The sequence below is a fragment of the Hyla sarda genome, chromosome 10 (genome assembly GCF_029499605.1).
Source record: "Hyla sarda isolate aHylSar1 chromosome 10, aHylSar1.hap1, whole genome shotgun sequence".
NCBI classification, from domain to species: domain Eukaryota; kingdom Metazoa; phylum Chordata; class Amphibia; order Anura; family Hylidae; genus Hyla; species Hyla sarda.
This window is the reverse complement of record NC_079198.1, coordinates 31,724,629-31,744,250: the sequence shown is the minus strand read 5'-3', so window position 1 is coordinate 31,744,250 and position 19,622 is coordinate 31,724,629. Positions and strand designations below refer to the sequence as shown.

Here is a 19,622-nt window from a genome sequence, read left to right as displayed (position 1 = left end):
GCCCTCGTTAACCCTTTTATTGACATTAAAAAAATGCTAGTCATCGTCACACTCCACCGAATCTCAGGTAGTCCTCTGCATTCACTTATCTGAAATGACAAGAAAATAAAAACAGGAAAAATGGGTCAGTACATTTTTGGCGCTCTCCCCTGGGTAGAGCGCACATAATGCAGTGTGTTCCTAAAGAGGGAGCCTCCAATTGTTGCTAAACTACAACTCCCATCATGGGGGCTGTAGGTAAACAACAGCTGGAGTCTCCCTGTTTGGGAACACACTGCCAAAAAGGCTCTGTTCCCATTATGCAAAACGCATAATGAGAACAGAGCCATACTTACCACCCTGGCTTCAGGCCTGGAATGTGAAGCTCCGCCCCCTAATGATGTCATCACTAGGGGGCAGGGGCGGAGAAGTTGCAAGGGGTCTCAAGAGTGAGACCCCTGAGATCCGTCAGTCTGCCCTTGGACTACTATTCCCATCATGGGAAATTTTGTGTCCCATGATGGGAGTAGTTGTAGTACCGCAGTGCTGAGGGATGGCTCTTACACATCCCCAGCTGCGAAACTGTATTGTGACTGTTAGGACTACTACTCCCAATCATGGACAGACACTGTCCATGATGGGAGTTGTAGTCCTCGGGCTGAAGGACAGATCGCAGCAGGTCATTCTCCAGAGACCCGCTGCGATCTGCATTTATTAACTTAAAAAGCCAGCAACAACACTGCACTCCCCTCCCCCCCCCCCCCTCCTCCTGTATACAGATGTCACGATTCATAATCCCCGCCGCCGGGAGACCGGAGCTCTGATTGGTGGAAAGCTATTCACCACTATTAGCCAATCAGAGCTCCTGTCTTCTGGCGGGGATTATGAATTGTGACAGGTCTATACAGGGGAGCGAGTGGAGCCGCTTCTACAGTATATAATTGTTATGTGTACTGTACCCCCCCCCCCAGACTAATACTGACCCCTTCTATAGTGAGCGCTGGGACCGCTGTGTGATTGACAGGTCCCCAGCGCTAGTGTCCGGCCCCACTGACCTTTATATGTTGTAAATCTTTATGATACACACTGCCCGTCCTCCTCTTCATTCTTCTCATACCGGAGACGAGCGGCTTCTGTATCATAGTCTATAGACAGAGCGCCCCCTCCCTGCCTCCACACTGCACAGGGCTGGGGTCAGACAACGGCAGGGGGTGCTCTGACTATAGTGAGAGCAGAAGCCGCTCGTCTCCTGTATCAGAAGAATGAAGAGGAGGACGGGCAGTGTGTATCATAAAGATTTACAACATGTAAAGGTCAGTGGGGCCGGACACTTGCGCTGGGGACCTGTCAATCACACAGCGGTCCCAGCGCTCACTATAGAAGGGGTCAGTATTAGTCTGGGGGGGGGGGGGGGTACAGTACACATAAGAATTATATACTGTAGAAGCGGCTCCACTCGCTCCCCTGTATAGACCTGTCACAATTCATAATCCCCGCCAGAAGACAGGAGCTCTGATTGGCTAATAGTGGTGAATAGCTTTCCACCAATCAGAGCTCCCCTCTCCTGGAGGCGGGGATTATGAATCGTGACATCTGTATACGGGAGCCGGCGGCAGCGCAGTGTCGCCGCATGTACCGCCGGCTTTTTAAGTTAATAAATGCAGATCGCAGCGGGTCTCTGGAGAATGACATGCTGCGATCTGTCCTTCAGCCCCAGGACTACAACTCCCATCATGGACAGAGTCTGTCCATGATGGGAGTAGTAGTCCTAACAGTCACACTAGAGTCCCGCAGACAGGGGATGTGCGTCTCTCAGCACTCCGGTACTACAACTACTCCCATTATGGGACAGATTCTGTCCCATGATGGGAGTAGTTGTAGTACTGCAGTGCTGAGAGACGGCTCCTGCATCCCCCACCTGCATCTTCCACCGTCTGCCATTTTCTACGAGTCCTTGCTAGCACTCTTAGGTTTAGACTACTTTTCTTGCAAAAAAGCGCAATTGCGCAAAAAAATACATCTACTTTTTTTTTGCGCAGTTGATAAATACCAGTCCACTGGATTAGGTGGTGTACTGTAGACCAAACTGGTGACAACTTTAGAAAACTGTCCACCAAAAAAAACGCAGCTCTATGCAAAAAAAGCGCAATTGCGCAAAATTTGTAGACGTGAAAAATGGTCTAAATGCAATGATACATGTCCCCCTATGAGGGGAATTTATCAAGCAACTAGCTGAGTATCCAACGTTGCCCGGTTTTTCCTTCCTAAACCTTGTTGGGTAGGAAAACAAACAAAGGAGGAAGCTTTTGACTTCATATCCTTTCCTCATATATTGTTGTCATATCCCAACCCCATATCCTGTCCTCATATCCAGACCTCCAATCCCGACCTCCTATCCCGTCCTCCTATCTCGACCTCCTATCCCATCCTCCTATTTTGACCTCCTATCCAGTCCTCCTATCCTGACCTCCTATCCCGTCCTCCTATCTCGACCTCCTATCCCATCCTCCTATCCCGTCCTCCTATCTCGACTTCCTATCCTGTCCTCCTATTTCGATCTCCTATCCTGACCTCCTATCCCATCCTCCTATCTGGACCTCCTATCCTGACCTCCTATCCCGTCCTCCTATCCCGTCCTCCTATCTCGACCTCCTATCTCGACCTCCTATACCGTCCTCCTATTTCGACCTCCTATCCCGTCCTCCTGTCTCAACCTCCTATCCTGACCTCCTATCCCGACCTCCTATCCTGACCTCCTTTCCCATACTCCTATTTCGACCTCCTTTCTCGACCTCCTATCCCGTCTGCCTATCCCGACCTCCTATGCCGTCCTCATATCCCATCCTCCTATCTCGACCTCCTATCCCGACCTCCTATTCCGACCTCCTATCCCGACCCATAATATGTGTCCCAGGTATTGAAATATCTCCAGCCGTATGGAAGTTATGTGGGAACACACATTTCCCATTGATTTGCATGGGACTTTAAACAAAAACCCGACCCACACAAATGGGATTAGTTAAGGGTTAAATTAACTATCCTATATTTTAAGTGGACATATAAGTAACATGTGACCAAGTATTTTCAAAATATCTCCAGCCGTTTGGAAGTCATGCAGTAACATATATTTCCCATAGACTTGTATGGGACTTTAAACAAAAATTCCGACCCTGGCAAATGGGGGTGAGTAAGGGTTAAATTACCTATCCTATGTTTGACATATAAGTAACATGTGCCAAGTTTCATGTTAATATATTTAGCCGTTTGGACGTGATGCTGGAACATACACACATACATGAACACACACATCGGTTATTGCGCCTAAATTTTAGTCGCAACGTCTGTGCGACTAATTATGTGACCAAATTTTAGTCGCACAACCGACATTTTAGAAAACACTCGGAGTGTTTTTTTTCACTCTGAAATGGGCGTGTTTTATGCAAAAATGGGCGTTTTACTGACAGAAACCAAAAAATACTCGGAGTACTTCCAAAATTACTCGAGAAAAAGTGTGAGTTTGCCTCAAACAGTAACCGACAGCGAAGAGTCCGAGTGAAATTCCAAAAATGGAGTGATTTCTAACAAGAGACTGTTTGCCATTGTGTTTTGTGTGGAAGTAACTTGGTTTATAACCAGAAAACATTTTGTACAGTTAAAGACTTTTATGAATAAAGTATTTGTCACGATGCCGGCTGGCAGGTAGTGGATCCTCTGTGCCAGAGAGGGATTGGCGTGGACCGTGCTAGTGGATCGGTTCTAAGTCACTACTGGTTTTCACCAGAGCCCGCCGCAAAGCGGGATGGTCTTGCTGCGGCGGTAGTGACCAGGTCGTATCCACTAGCAACGGCTCAACCTCTCTGACTGCTGAAGATAGGCGCGGTACAAGGGAGTAGACAGAAGCAAGGTCGGACGTAGCAGAAGGTCGGGGCAGGCAGCAAGGATCGTAGTCGGGGGCAACGGCAGGAGGTCTGGAACACAGGCTAGGAACACACAAGGAAACGCTTTCACTGGCACAATGGCAACAAGATCCGGCGAGGGAGTGAAGGGGAAGTGAGGTATAAATAGGGAGTGCACAGGTGAACACACTAATTGGAACCACTGCGCCAATCAGCGGCGCAGTGGCCCTTTAAATCGCAGAGACCCGGCGCGCGCGTGCCCTAGGGAGCGGGGCCGCGCGCGCCGGGACAGGACAGACGGAGAGCGAGTCAGGTACGGGAGCCGGGATGCGCATCGCGAGCGGGCGCTACCCGCATCGCGAATCGCATCCCGGCTGGAGACGGTATCGCAGCGCACCGGGTCAGTGGAGCTGCCCGGAGCGCTGCGGTAGCGAGAGAGAAGCGAGCGCTCCGGGGAGGAGCGGGGACCCGGAGCGCTCGGCGTAACAGTACCCCCCCCCTTGGGTCTCCCCCTCTTCTTAGAGCCTGAGAACCTGAGGAGCAGACTTTTGTCTAGGATGTTGTCCTCAGGTTCCCAGGATCTCTCTTCAGGTCCACAGCCCTCCCAATCCACCAAAAAGAACCTTTTTCCTCTGACCGTCTTGGAGGCCAGTATCTCTTTCACTGAGAAGACGTCAGAAGAACCGGAGACAGGAGTGGGAGAAACTAATTTGGGAGAGAAACGGTTGATGATGAGTGGTTTAAGAAGAGAGACATGAAAGGCATTAGGAATACGGAGAGAAGGAGGAAGAAGAAGTTTGTAAGAGACGGGATTAATTTGGCACAAGACTTTGAAAGGACCAAGATAGCGTGGACCCAGTTTGTAACTGGGGACACGAAAGCGGACATATTTAGCGGAGAGCCATACCTTGTCTCCGGGAGCAAAAATGGGGGGAGCTCTTCTTTTCTTATCGGCAAACTTTTTCATGCGAGATGAAGCCTGTAAAAGAGAATCTTGGGTCTCTTTCCATATGGTGGAAAGATCACGAGTCACTTCATCTACAGCGGGCAAACCAGAGGGCAAGGGAGTAGGGAGGGGGGGAAGAGGGTGACGGCCGTACACCACGAAAAATGGGGATTTGGAGGAAGATTCAGAGACTCTAAAGTTATACGAGAATTCGGCCCATGGTAGAAGATCTGCCCAATCATCCTGGCGGGAGGAAACAAAATGTCGTAAATAATCACCCAAGACCTGGTTAATTCTTTCTACTTGTCCATTGGATTGAGGATGATATGCAGAAGAAAAGTTTAATTTAATCTTGAGTTGTTTACAGAGAGCCCTCCAGAATTTTGACACGAATTGGACGCCTCTATCCGAGACTATCTGTGTGGGCAACCCGTGAAGACGAAAAATGTGTACAAAAAATTGTTTAGCCAACTGAGGCGCTGAAGGAAGACCAGGAAGAGGGATGAAATGTGCCATCTTGGAGAATCGATCAACGACCACCCAAACAACAGTGTTGCCACGGGATGGGGGTAGGTCTGTAATAAAATCCATACCAATCAGAGACCAAGGCTGTTCAAGGACAGGCAGAGGATGAAGAAAACCAGCGGGCTTCTGGCGAGGAGTCTTATCCCGGGCACAGACAGTGCAGGCTCGCACAAAGTCCACGACATCCGTCTCCAGAGTCGGCCACCAATAGAAGCGAGAGATGAGTTGCACAGATTTCTTGATGCCTGCATGACCTGCGAGATGGGAGGAGTGACCCCATTTGAGGATTCCGAGGCGTTGGCGTGGAGAGACGAAGGTCTTTCCTGGAGGAGTTTGCCTGATGGAGGCTGGAGAAGTGGAAATCAGGCAGTCAGGAGGAATGATGTGTTGCGGAGAGAGTTCAACTTCCGAGGCATCCGAGGAACGAGAGAGAGCATCGGCCCTAATGTTCTTATCGGCAGGCCGAAAGTGAATTTCAAAATTAAATCGGGCAAAGAACAGAGACCACCTGGCCTGGCGAGGATTCAGCCGTTGGGCAGACTGGAGATAGGAGAGGTTCTTGTGATCGGTGTAAATAATAACTGGAAATCTTGATCCCTCCAGCAGATGCCTCCATTCCTCAAGTGCTAATTTAATGGCTAGAAGCTCTCGATCCCCGATGGAGTAGTTCCTCTCCGCCGGAGAGAAGGTCCTAGAAAAAAACCCACAAGTAACAGCATGCCCGGAAGAATTTTTTTGTAGAAGGACCGCTCCAGCTCCTACAGAGGAGGCATCAACCTCCAATAGGAAGGGTTTAGATGGGTCAGGTCTGGAGAGCACGGGAGCCGAAGAAAAGGCAGACTTGAGCCGTTTAAAGGCGTCTTCCGCTTGAGGAGGCCAAGACTTGGGATTGGCATTTTTTTTGGTTAAAGCCACGATAGGGGCCACAACGGTAGAAAAATGTGGAATAAATTGCCTGTAATAATTGGCGAACCCCAAAAAACGTTGGATAGCACGGAGTCCGGAGGGGCGTGGCCAATCTAAGACGGCAGAGAGTTTGTCTGGATCCATTTTTAGTCCCTGGCCAGAGACCAAGTATCCTAGGAAAGGAAGAGATTGGCATTCAAACAGACATTTCTCTATCTTGGCATAAAGTTGATTGTCACGAAGTCTCTGAAGAACCATACGGACATGCTGGCGGTGTTCTTCTAGATTGGCAGAAAAAATCAGGATATCGTCCAGATATACAACAACACAGGAGTATAAGAGATCACGAAAAATTTCATTAACAAAGTCTTGGAAGACGGCAGAGGCGTTGCACAGGCCAAAGGGCATGACCAGATACTCAAAGTGTCCATCTCTAGTGTTAAATGCCGTTTTCCATTCATCCCCCTCTCTGATGCGGATGAGATTATAAGCACCTCTTAAGTCCAGTTTGGTAAAGATGTGGGCACCTTGGAGGCGATCAAAGAGTTCAGAGATGAGGGGTAGGGGGTAGCGGTTCTTTACCGTGATTTTATTAAGACCGCGGTAGTCAATGCAAGGACGTAGAGAGCCATCTTTTTTGGACACAAAGAAAAATCCGGCTCCGGCAGGAGAGGAGGATTTACGGATAAAGCCTTTTTTTAAATTTTCCTGGATGTACTCCGACATAGCAAGAGTCTCTGGGGCGGACAGAGGATAGATTCTGCCCCGGGGTGGAGTAGTGCCCGGGAGGAGGTCAATAGGACAATCATAAGGCCTGTGAGGAGGTAGAGTCTCAGCTTGTTTTTTGCAAAAAACATCCGCAAAGTCCATATAGGCCTTAGGGAGACCGGTTACAGGGGGAACCACAGAGTCACGGCAAGGGGTACTGGGAACCGGTTTTAGGCAGTCCTTGAAACAAGAGGGCCCCCAACTCTTGATCTCCCCAGTGGACCAATCCAGGGTTGGGGAATGGAGTTGAAGCCAGGGTAGTCCAAGGAGGATTTCGGAAGTGCAATTGGGGAGGACCAAAAATTCAATCTTCTCGTGATGAGGTCCGATGCACATTAGAAGGGGCTCCGTGCGGAAACGTATGGTACAGTCCAATCTTTCATTGTTTACACAATTGATGTAGAGGGGTCTGGCGAGACTGGTCACCGGGATGTTGAACCTGTTGACGAGAGAGGCCAAAACAAAATTTCCTGCAGATCCGGAATCCAAGAAGGCCATAGTAGAGAAGGAGAAGGCAGAGGCAGATATCCGCACAGGCACAGTAAGACGTGGAGAAGCAGAGTAGACATCAAGGACTGTCTCACCTTTGTGCGGAGTCAGCGTACGTCTTTCCAGGCGGGGAGGACGGATAGGACAATCCTTCAGGAAGTGTTCGGTACTGGCACAGTACAGGCAGAGATTCTCCATGCGGCGTCGTGTCCTCTCTTGAGGTGTCAGGCGAGACCGGTCGACCTGCAAAGCCTCCACGGCGGGAGGCACAGGAACGGATTGCAGGGGACCAGAGGAGAGAGGAGCCGGGGAGAAAAAACGCCTTGTGCGAACAAAGTCCATATCCTGGCGGAGCTCCTGACGCCTTTCGGAAAAACGCATGTCAATGCGAGTGGCAAGATGGATGAGTTCATGTAGGTTAGCAGGGATTTCTCGTGCGGCCAGAACATCTTTAATGTTGCTGGATAGGCCTTTTTTAAAGGTCGCGCAGAGGGCCTCATTATTCCAGGATAATTCTGAAGCAAGAGTACGGAATTGTACGGCGTACTCGCCAACGGAAGAATTACCCTGGACCAGGTTCAACAGGGCAGTCTCAGCAGAAGAGGCTCGGGCAGGTTCCTCAAAGACACTTCGAATTTCCGAGAAGAAGGAGTGTATAGAGGCAGTGACGGGGTCATTGCGGTCCCAGAGCGGTGTGGCCCATGACAGAGCTTTTCCAGACAGAAGGCTGACTACGAAAGCCACCTTAGACCTTTCAGTAGGGAACTGGTCCGACATCATCTCCAAGTGCAGGGAACATTGGGAAAGAAAGCCACGGCAGAATTTAGAGTCCCCATCAAATTTATCCGGCAAGGATAGTCGTAGACCAGAAGCGGCCACTCGCTGCGGAGGAGGTGCAGGAGCTGGCGGAGGAGATGATTGCTGAAGCTGTGGTAGTAGCTGCTGTAGCATCACGGTCAGTTGAGACAGCTGTTGGCCTTGTTGCGCTATCTGTTGTGACTGCTGGGCGACCACCGTGGTGAGGTCGGCGACAACTGGCAGAGGAACTTCAGCGGGATCCATGGCCGGATCTACTGTCACGATGCCGGCTGGCAGGTAGTGGATCCTCTGTGCCAGAGAGGGATTGGCGTGGACCGTGCTAGTGGATCGGTTCTAAGTCACTACTGGTTTTCACCAGAGCCCGCCGCAAAGCGGGATGGTCTTGCTGCGGCGGTAGTGACCAGGTCGTATCCACTAGCAACGGCTCAACCTCTCTGACTGCTGAAGATAGGCGCGGTACAAGGGAGTAGACAGAAGCAAGGTCGGACGTAGCAGAAGGTCGGGGCAGGCAGCAAGGATCGTAGTCGGGGGCAACGGCAGGAGGTCTGGAACACAGGCTAGGAACACACAAGGAAACGCTTTCACTGGCACAATGGCAACAAGATCCGGCGAGGGAGTGAAGGGGAAGTGAGGTATAAATAGGGAGTGCACAGGTGAACACACTAATTGGAACCACTGCGCCAATCAGCGGCGCAGTGGCCCTTTAAATCGCAGAGACCCGGCGCGCGCGCGCCCTAGGGAGCGGGGCCGCGCGCGCCGGGACAGGACAGACGGAGAGCGAGTCAGGTACGGGAGCCGGGATGCGCATCGCGAGCGGGCGCTACCCGCATCGCGAATCGCATCCCGGCTGGAGACGGTATCGCAGCGCACCGGGTCAGTGGAGCTGCCCGGAGCGCTGCGGTAGCGAGAGAGAAGCGAGCACTCCGGGGAGGAGCGGGGACCCGGAGCGCTCGGCGTAACAGTATTTACTGTTTGGGTGGTAATTTTCTTTTTTCTTTTTTTTTTACATTATAACACCTGAATCATTTTCATTAATGAAACTGTTTATAAACAAACTAGTCCAAAACCTTTTGACTCACACAAATACGTTTTTATTTATAAATGGTCTTTAAGGTCCAAAAAAAAGTTTGTTTTACGTGTTTGGAGTGTGTGCGACACAATTGACTAGTGCGACACAAAAAACTGTGCAACAGATTAGTAAATAAGCTTGGAAAAAAAATTGAAAAACGTCTGTGCGCCATTTTGCCAAGGACGTCACTTTGCCCGCAACTTTTTTTTATCTAAAGATGTCTAGGGGCGAAGTACCCCTTTCAGGCACTACCCTTGGAATAGCATGTGTATATAATACCAATGGCACAGGACCTCCCGGTTCAAGAATCGCCAGATATATTGTTTCAGAAAAGAAACTTTCAGGGGCCAGACTCCCAAACATAAGAAATGCCGCACAATGTCAGCCAGTAATATGGATAATAAAAGTATTTCTCTTAAATAAGTATTTCTCTCTCCCTAATGGCCCCTCCTGTCTGTTTGTTGTCCAACATAGGGGGTTGGAAAGATGAAAACAACCAAAGCAGACGATAGAGGCAATTTGCCTAACTCCCATTGACATTAATGGTAGTTGCGTAAATGGCGAAGCTTTTCTTGCTATGCTGCTTACATTACTCCAAAAGTTACCGTATTTTTCGCCCTATAGGATGCATCAGCGTATAAGACGCACCGAATTTATAGGTGCAAAATCAAAAAAAATAAAGATTTTGAACCCAATAGTGATCTTCAACCTGTGGACCTCCAGATGTTGCAAAACTACAACTCCCAGCATGCTCGGACAGCCGTTGGCTGTCCGGGCATGCTGGGAGTTGTAGTTTTGCAACATCTGGAGGTCCGCAGATTGAAGACCACTGCATAGGAGGTAATATTCACGTGTCCCCGCCACCCCATCGGACTCGTCACCGCTGCCCTGGATGTCGCCCCATCGCTGTCACCGTGTTCCGGTCGCTCCGGAACGTCTCTGCTGCCGGCCGGGTATCCTCGCTCTCTGTTGCCGTCATCACGTCGTTACGCACATACGCGACGACGTGATGACGAGGAAGGAGAGCGTCGGCATACAGGGGATCCCTGAACGGAGAAGACACAGAGGAGGCAGGTAAGGTCCCTCCCGGTGTCCTGTAAGCACTAACACGGCTATTCAGTCGGGCTGTTCGGGACCGCCGCGGTGAAATCGCGGCAGTCCCGAACAGCCCGACTGAACAGCCGGGTTAGTGTCACTTTCCCTTCAGACGCGGCAGTCAGCTTTGATCGCCACGTCTGAAGGGTTAAGACAGGGCATCACCGCGATCGGTGATGTCCTGTATTAGCCGCGGGTCCCGGCCGTTGATGGACGCAGGGACCGCCGCGATAGGAGTGTATTCGCCGTATAAGACGCACCGACTTTTTCCCCCCCAGTTTTGGGGAAGAAAAAGTGCATCTTATACGGCGTAAAATACGATACCTAAACACCATAGCTTGCAAGGCCATTTGCGCAACTCTAATTTAGATCAATGGAAGTTATGTCACTGACCTGCTTTGGCTATTTTCAGCTTTACGATCACCTATGGTGGGCAGCAAACAGGCCGGAGGGGGCTGGGAAGCCATTAGGGGAAACGTGAATACCCCCTTAAGTCCCTTTATAAAGCATTTCGATGTATTGCATCTTTTCTTCAGATACAAGAGAAAATGCTACTAGTCAGATATACAACATATTTAGAGATACATTTGGAGTAAGATTCCTCCTTTATCTTTACTCTCACTGCCTGTCTCTCGGCCTTCTACATGCAGGTGCTTGCGATTGAAGCCCAGACCATACCTTCAGCTAGGAATAGGGAAAGAGACAATATAATCCAGCAACTAGTAGGGTTAAAATCTCTCACTTTATTATATCTTCAAAAAGGTTCATATTTGCATATTATCACTTTCAGAATATCGTAGCTGATATAATCAGGGCTCTTGCTCTTCCAGCACAGCACATTATACTTGTTACTACTAAAAGTCTGGAAGCCGTTGACCATCTCTTTGACTCCCATGAATCTCTCATAGAATTTCCCACCCAGTCCTGATCTGTAATACAGCACCGATATAGCATCAGAACAACTAGGATGATTTACTATATAGGAGATTTAAGAAACTGGCCGTTTAAATAAAAGTTGTCTGACAGGAGGCATCAGACCAGAGTTGGGAGGAGACCAGTTCTTGACACAGTTGTTGGTCCCAGTAGTGAAATCCCCAACTATCAGACATTTATTGTATATGTAGTACTTATGTGGATAATGAGCGTTATACTGAAGGCTAGTTGGGAGTAGTAGTACTAGTTATGTGTTATGTGGCAGGGTGGTATAACTACTACCCAAAAGAAACCGGCAATGAAATACCACAAGCTAGGAACCAAGAGGACATAAAGGCCAAAAACAAGGAAAACCAGCCACAAGGAAATACTCCAATAGTATCATTATCATAAACTTCAATTTGTATCGTATTTTAAGCATGTACTTTTGGAGTATTTCCTTGTGGCTGTTTTTTTTCTTGCTTTTGGTCTTTAGGGTGGTATAACTAACTTGGTGGTCCTTAAAGGGGTACTCCACCCCAAGACATCTAATCCCCTATCCAAGGATGGGGGGATAAGATGTCTGATCGTGGGAGTCCCGCTGCTGGGGACCCCCGCGATCTCTCCTGCAGATATCACGACCCACTGGCCCCTGTATTGTCAGTAATCAGGCACGGAGCAAACTTCGACTCCATGCTGCACATACCTAGGGGCTGCAGGGAGGTTCCCAGTGGCAGGACCCCCACTACCTGGTCAATACCTCTCTTTTCTCTCCTGATGGTCCCCTGTCTCCTGTCTTGGGTATATAGAACAAAAAGTCCCGGCACTCACCAAGTTGCAAGCCAATTCGTGTTTATTGTATGCGGGTAAACAGGAAGCGTTTCGGCAAAGCCTTCCTCTGCTGTCAGCAGAGGAAGGCTTTGCCGAAACACGTCCTGTTTACCCGCATACAATAAACACGAATTGGCTTGCAACTTGGTGAGTGCCGGGACTTTTTGTTCTATATGCCTATTTTTTCCACGTGCACCACCCACCACAGAAGTGCCGACTTTTTCTCCTATCCTGTCTTGGGTAGTGATGAGCGGGAATATTCGTAATGCAAATTTTTATCATGAATATCGGCAAATCGCGATTTTGAGAATATTTAGAATATAGTGCTATATAATGGCGAATGCCATATTTATCGGCGTATAACACGCACTTTTTAGGCTAAAATTTTTAGCCTAAAGGCTACCTGCGTGTTAAACGCCGATAAGCTGCTGCAGTTCAATGATTTAAAGCGGGCGCTTTAAATCAATGAACTGCAGCGGCTTTGCAGGTGCAGAGACCGCCAGCGCTGCCGGCTTCTCTGCCCCTGCCTGCCCTTCTCTCCTCCTGGCTATCGGCGCCGCTGTCCGTTCTCTCCCCCTGACAGTGCCAGCGCCCCATTGCCGGTGCCAATAGCCAGGGGGAGAGAAGCGGCGCCGGCAATGGGGCAGCGGCGCCGATAGCCAGGGGGAGAGAAGGGGCAGCGGCACCCATTGCCGGCGCCGCTGCCCCATTGCCTCCCCCCATCCCCGGTTGCATAATTACCTGTTGCCGGGGTCGGGTCCGCGCTGCTTCAGGCCTCTGGTGTGCATCCCCTGCGCCGTTGCTATGTGCTGCATGGCGCGGCGCAAAGATGTCACTCGTCATTGCGCCGTGCAGTGCATAGCAACGACGCATGGGACGCACACCAGAGGCCTGAAGCAGCGTGGACCCGACCCCGGCAACAGGTAATTATGCAACCGGGGATGGGGGAGGCAACGGGGCAGCGGCGCCGGCAATGGGTGCCGCTGCCCCTTCTCTCCCCCTGGCTGTCGGTGCCGCTGCCCCATTGCCGGCACCGCTTCTCTCCTCCTGGCTATTGGCGCCGGCAGTGGGACGCCGGCACCGATAGTCAGGGGGAGAGAACGGGCAGCGGCGCAGATAGCCAGTGGGAGAGAAGCGGCGGCAGCAGGGCTCTAGACCCCAGGAAAGGCAGGGGAGAGAAGCGGACAGCGACGGCCTCTCTCCCGCTGCCTTTCCTGGGGGTGTATCGGGGTAAAAAACACCATGTGCCACCTACACCACCAAGTATTGATGAGATGTTAAGACCTCTAAAAGGTGGAAGGGAACAACGTATAGAGGATGGTATTAACAGCTCTGTTTCTATCTTTACAGATGACACCAAGCTTTGTAGCACGGTACAGTCTATAGAGGATGTGCATAAGTTACAAGATGACTTGGATAGACTAAGTGTCTGGGCATCCACTTGGCAAATGAGGTTCAATGTGGATAAATGTAAAGTTATGCATCTGGGTACTAAGAACATGCATGCATCGTATGTCTTAGGGAGGGATTAAACTGGCAGAGTCACTGGTAGAGAAGGATCTGGGTGTACTTGTAGATCACAGACTACAGAATAGCATGTAATGTCAGGCTGCTGCTTCCAAAGCCGGCAGGATATTGTCATGTATAAAAAGAGGCATGGACTCGAGGGACAGGGACATAATACTCCCCCTTTATAAAGCATTGGTACTGCCTCACCTGGAATATGCTGTTCAGTTTTGGTCGCCTGTTCATAGAAGGGACACTGCGGAGTTGGAAAGGGTGCAGAGACGCGCGACTAAACTAATATGGGGCATGAAACATCTTAGCTATGAGGAGCGATTAAAGGAGTTACAATTGTTTAGTCTTGAGAAGAGACGTTTAAGGGGGTATATGATAAACGTATATAAGTATATAAATGGCCCATACAAAAAATATGGAAAAAAAAATGTTCCAGGTTAAACCCCCCCCCCCCCCCCCAAAGGACGAGGGGGCACTCCCTTCGTCTTTAGAAGAAAAGGTTTAGTCTAAAGGGGCGACACGCCTTCTTTACCGTGAGGACTGTGAATTTATGGAACGGTCTACCTCATGAACTGGTCACAGCAGGAACAATTAACAGCTTTAAAACAGGGTTAGATACATTCCTGGAACAAAATAACATTAATGCTTATGCAGAATTATAAAACGACATCCCTTTCCCTTATCCCCTTACACCCTTCCCTTCAATTCCCTGGTTGGACTTGATGGACGTATGTCTTTTTTCAACCATACTAACTATGTAACTATGTATGGTGTATTTTACCCATTAGGGGTATTTTAACCGTTAGGGGTACTTCCCCTGTAAGGCCCTACTCTTGGCAAGTGTTACTCACCCTAAAAAGGGTGGCCCCACACAGGAACCTCTCCCTATTTCCACCTACAAACACTGCCTTTTCCCAGGGTTTTTAGGTGGAAATAGGGATAGTTTCCTGTGTGGGGCTGCCCTTTTTAGGGCGAGTAACACTTGCCAAAGAAGTGAATTAATAATGCGAGAGTAGGGCCTTACAAGGGGAGTTTTTACCCCCACCGGTCACAATGGACCGTACGTTGTTCTCTTCCATCGTTTAGAGATCTTTGCATCACATCAATACTTGGTGGTGTCTTTTGCACACCTTTCCTTTTGTTTGATTTCCCCAAAAAATTGGGTACATATATTTTATCCAAAGAATACTATTAATAGTTAAGTTTTACGTAATACATATTCTCAATACTTACTTGTGCACACTAACACTTTTACAAAAGAGACCATTTTCTTCTGCCTACCTGCCTCAGCTACTATTCTGATCCTGCCATCTGCCTGATGCCACACATCTGATGCCAAGTTTTCCTTTTTTTTTACCCAACTTCGTCACCGGGTACTGGTATTGCCACCTACCGCCCCACTATGTCCCCGGGTCACTTTCAGGACTCCTGATGCTGCTGATGCCACCTCCAGGCTTTCTCATTCTGCCACCATTTGTTCTCCTCATGCTGATGCCAGCTCCAGGCTGTCTCATACTGCCACCAGATGTTCTCCTCATGCTGATGGCAGCTCCAGTCTGTCTCATTCACCCACTGTATGGTTTCCTCATGCTGCCACCACCTCCTTGCTGTGTAATTCGGGCACTATATGGTCTCCACATGCTGCCGCCACCTCCATGCTGTGACATTCAGCCGCTATATGGTCTCCTCCTACTGATGCCGCCTCCAGGCTCTGTCATTGGGCCGCTCTGCGACAGTCATTCAAATAGCGACGACTCTAATCTGCATGTCATACTGAATAACATTATTATTTCATTAACCCAGCACACACCCTATGCGTGTTACAGCAAGGCAAATTGTTCTACACCTCTATTAAGGCTCTCTGTAGGCCAGAAATAGCTGTTTTTAATAGTGATTCACCACAAATAAATTCTGAAAGAAACACCTAGACATCAGCACCTAGACATCTTATCCTCTATCCAATGTATAGGGGATAAGATTTCTTATGGTGGGGATTCCATCGCTGGGGACTCCCGTGATTTCCGTGTTGCACCCAGCGTTCGTTTAGAGCGTCTGGTTCGGTGCCGGAGGCATGTGACGTTCCATAGACCTGCATTGTGCAGGCTGTGATGTCATGGCCGTGATGTCATGAGCATGGCATTACCGTGATGTCTCGAGCCTATGCCCTGCATCGCCAGTCATCCGACACGGAGCAAAGTTCGCACCGTACACTGGATGTCTGGGGTGCCGCAGCCGAGATCGCGGATAAAATGGTCAAGGGCGGAGTAATCCTTTAAGGCAGGTTTCACTTGTGTTCTTCTTCAGGTTGCCTACACCGCATGACCATTGTTCTGATAATCTGAACTGTCAGTCCGGGAAATAAGATCTATGATCAGACCTGGACTCATGCATACCTCCCAATCGTCCCGGATCTGGTGGGACATTCCCACTTTTGGGGTGATGTCCCGCTGTCCCGGAACAGCCTCCACATGTCCCTCATTTAACCGCAATTGCCTCTAAACCATTGGCTCCTCCCTGTCAATCACTCTTGTGTCCGTGGCTACAGTAAGCCAGCCGACACATCAGAGGAGACGTCACCTAATATAACTGTATGTAATCACTTATATGGTCTATAGTGGTAATGATGGGGGTTGGTGTCAGTCACCTGATATAACTGTATGTAATCACTTATATGGTCTGTAGTGGTAATGATGGGGGTTGTTGTCAGTCTGTAACCTGTATATGATGTCCTCCTAAACTTAGATGACAGACTGACAACGTTATTGCTGTTAAAGTGGTACTCTGCTGCACACATGTTATCCACTATCCAAAGCATAGGGTATAAGATGTTAGATCGCGAGGGTCCTGCCGCTGATCTCCGGGCATTCGGGGAAAGGAGCGGGCCACCATACCGCCTCCATTCAAGTCTTTGAGGGGAGGCATGAAGGCTTTGCACTACGCCCCCTCCCATAGACATGAATGGAGGGGGCATGGTGTGACGCCAGGAACACGGAAGCTGCAAGCTTCCGCGTTCCGGATGCCACAGCTGCCGGCCCAAAGATCGCAGGGGTCCCCAGCGGTGGGACCCCCACAATCTAACATCTTATCCCCTATCTTTTAAATTGGGGATAGGATGTTTAGAGCGGAATAACCCTTTAAAGAGGTATTCCCATTCTGCATGTGCTGACGGGATGGGGCATGGCTAGGGGTGTGGCCAGAGGCGTTATTAGTGGGCGTGGCTTGTCCCTCTTTGCTCTCAGAAAAAATTGAGAGGTATGCTTGTGGCAGTACTAATGATGCAAAAATTCACATGTCATACGCCCCAGTGAAACCAGTCTTAGTATAATTATTCACTGTACCTATAGGAAAATTCCGATAATCTGGCATCCTTGGGATCTTAGGTGCTGAATTTTGGGAAATTCCACTCCATAAAAATGTTTCTTTCACCTTTTTCTTCCCTTTTGGTGATGGGGCCCTATGATTCCTGTGTAGACCCCTGGGGATAACACTTGTAAGGTGGTGTGATTGTCCCCTTTTTCTGTGCTCTTTTCTCTACCTTTATATTGCACGGTCGCCCTTTATGTGCTGTTCCTGTGTGACCGCTCTTTGTGCAGTCAGCTCTAATGAGTTTTTCTAAGGATCTGCAATGCATTCTGTGCTCTAAGACTTTTAGTGCATCTGAACATTGCTAGGTTCCATTCAGTCCTCAATCTCCGGTATAAAACTCACGCTGAGGCTTTGTTCAGCAGCCCCTGGGAGAGGTCAGATGTCTTCCTAAATGGTCTTTGTAACTTGGTATAAAAGACCACGGAGACAAACTAATTAATAGAAAATTTGTTAATAAACCACTGGGGGGTGCTGCTACGCCCTTCCATATTCCTCTTTCTCCATATCATGTCAATGGATAGGGATAGACCTACATGTTTGCCTCCTCCCCCCTATGTTTCTTGCCTCTGCCTGCTTTAAGCAATTACACTCCAGATGCATCAGTTCCCACCATGTCGGCTGGTTGGATTTTCTGCTAACAAGATGAATACCGAGCTCTGAGAACAGCATAACGCCATTCACGCAGCATCCTTTAAGGACTATATTCTTAGTTTTCCAGCTTTTCATTTTTTTTTCTTTTTTTTTTTCCTTTTATTTATTTGTGGTTGCAAAGGAGCCATGAGCCTAAGTCATGGGTACAGGGCTTCTTGGTGGACATACGTTCTGCACCAGGTGCCACATACCAATTTCCAGTTTGAAGTGGTGGACAGCAATTTTGCTCCCCAGGAATGGAATTATCAGCAGGTGAGAGTGTGAAATTGCAGTACAGCATAGAGCACAGCAGGTGTATCCCCAACACCACAGGCAGAGAATACTCAACATGCCAGCAGCACTGGAAGGGGTTAACTTAAAGTTTGATAACCAGAAATATAAAATGAACAGATGCAATTTGATCTATTCTAGGGTCTCATTGTGCTGAGAAGAACAGACACAGACGTCAATAGTCCCAATTATTTTGAAATCAATACCAATGTAACTTAGAACAATTGCGGAAATGTGTTAATGAGAAAAAGTTTAACGCTTTCCTTCCAGAAATAAAACTTACAGGGGCATAAAAAGACATTGTCGTAAGTTGTATAGTATGTGACATCTGTGACAGCCATGTTATCTGATCGGTGGTATCAGGATTGATGGATATTGTATTGATGATTATGATGATGATGATAGTAATATTGATAAGAAAGATTGATACAAATATTAGTTAATATATTAAGATTGCTCCTACTAATACTATTCTTATTATTGATGATAATAATAATAATACCCATTTTGATCAATTTTATTTTTTATTACTTTCCTTGAAGTTAAATGTTCATTGAAATGTTATTGAGAAGATGCTCTTTTTCCCATACAAAGTTAATAACTTATATCCTTTATCGGTTAGATTCTGTTTCATATATATATATATATATATATATATATATATATATATATATATATGATATTGATTCCCATTGTAAAAAAAAAAAAAAAGTTCTATTCCATGGAATACTTTTTGTTAGAGCCTTAGCTTTTAAAACAATAAAAAATGATATGGCAACATATACTGTGTTAACAAGTGCCAAAGAGACACTTCTTTGTAGTACATTTGGCTATCAAAAGGGACACTGACGTGTGGACCCCAGGTGTGAACACAGTGTTACTTTTATTAAGGAAATAGCAAACTAAGTTGTGTATAACATGTCCTTAGCTGTTGCTATGGAGTGTCATTATTTTCTTGCCTTTACCAAATGCCAACTCAAAAATAAGTCAATAGCCAATATCCCCCTAAAGGACTAGGCCCAGACTGGCCTTCTGGCAAATTTGACATTTGGCAAAATGCCAAGTGGCAGATGCAGTGGGCTACTAAAACCTTCAATAAATTGGGTTAATCAGACTTATAACCCTCCCACTCTTTTTAGTAAATAACCATAAGCCAATAACGCAGGTGCCTGAGGGGGTCCAATAATCTGTATATTACAGTACTTAGTACACCAGTATTATGAATAGCACAGTGTACATGGAGGTACTTTGAGAGATTTTTCATTGGGACCAAGGACTTAAAGTTGTCATCTTATAACCTGTTCTTAATATACTATACAGTTTTCTTTAGTTATATCTGTTCATGGCAAAGCTTAATAACTAAATCTGACAATATGGCTGCCACAGGCTTCTGAATACAAAATTGCAAAACTACACAGATTCACATTCATTGTGTAGGAAAGCTTGGCGATAACCGCTGCAGGAGCAGGTATGGCGCTTAAAAAAGGGATGAAATAGAGAAATCTGTGACTGGGACAAATCTCCTTAAACAAGTGGCTGTTCAGTTGATGTACACATATGCTCACATATGGTCTTATACATC

The 19,622-nt window shown here is 48.0% G+C and overlaps 2 protein-coding genes across 5 annotated transcripts in view; one reads left to right on the top strand and one right to left on the bottom strand.

Moving 5' to 3' along the window:
• Positions 1-19,622, bottom strand: part of LOC130293462 (immunoglobulin superfamily member 1-like) — a 99,412-nt gene that overhangs the window by 78,872 nt on the left and 918 nt on the right. The gene's annotated exons all lie outside the window — the stretch shown is intronic.
• The window catches only part of TTYH1 (tweety family member 1), a 175,387-nt gene continuing 173,450 nt past the window's right edge, over positions 17,686-19,622 (top strand). Inside the window, exon 1 of one of the 4 annotated variants that reach the window (XM_056542163.1) lies at positions 17,686-18,022. In XM_056542163.1, coding sequence (XP_056398138.1) covers positions 17,897-18,022 — 126 coding nt within the window. In that variant the 5' untranslated portion in view covers positions 17,686-17,896. The remainder of the gene's footprint in view (positions 18,023-19,622) is intronic. The other 3 variants (XM_056542162.1, XM_056542165.1, XM_056542164.1) reach the window with 3 other exon arrangements.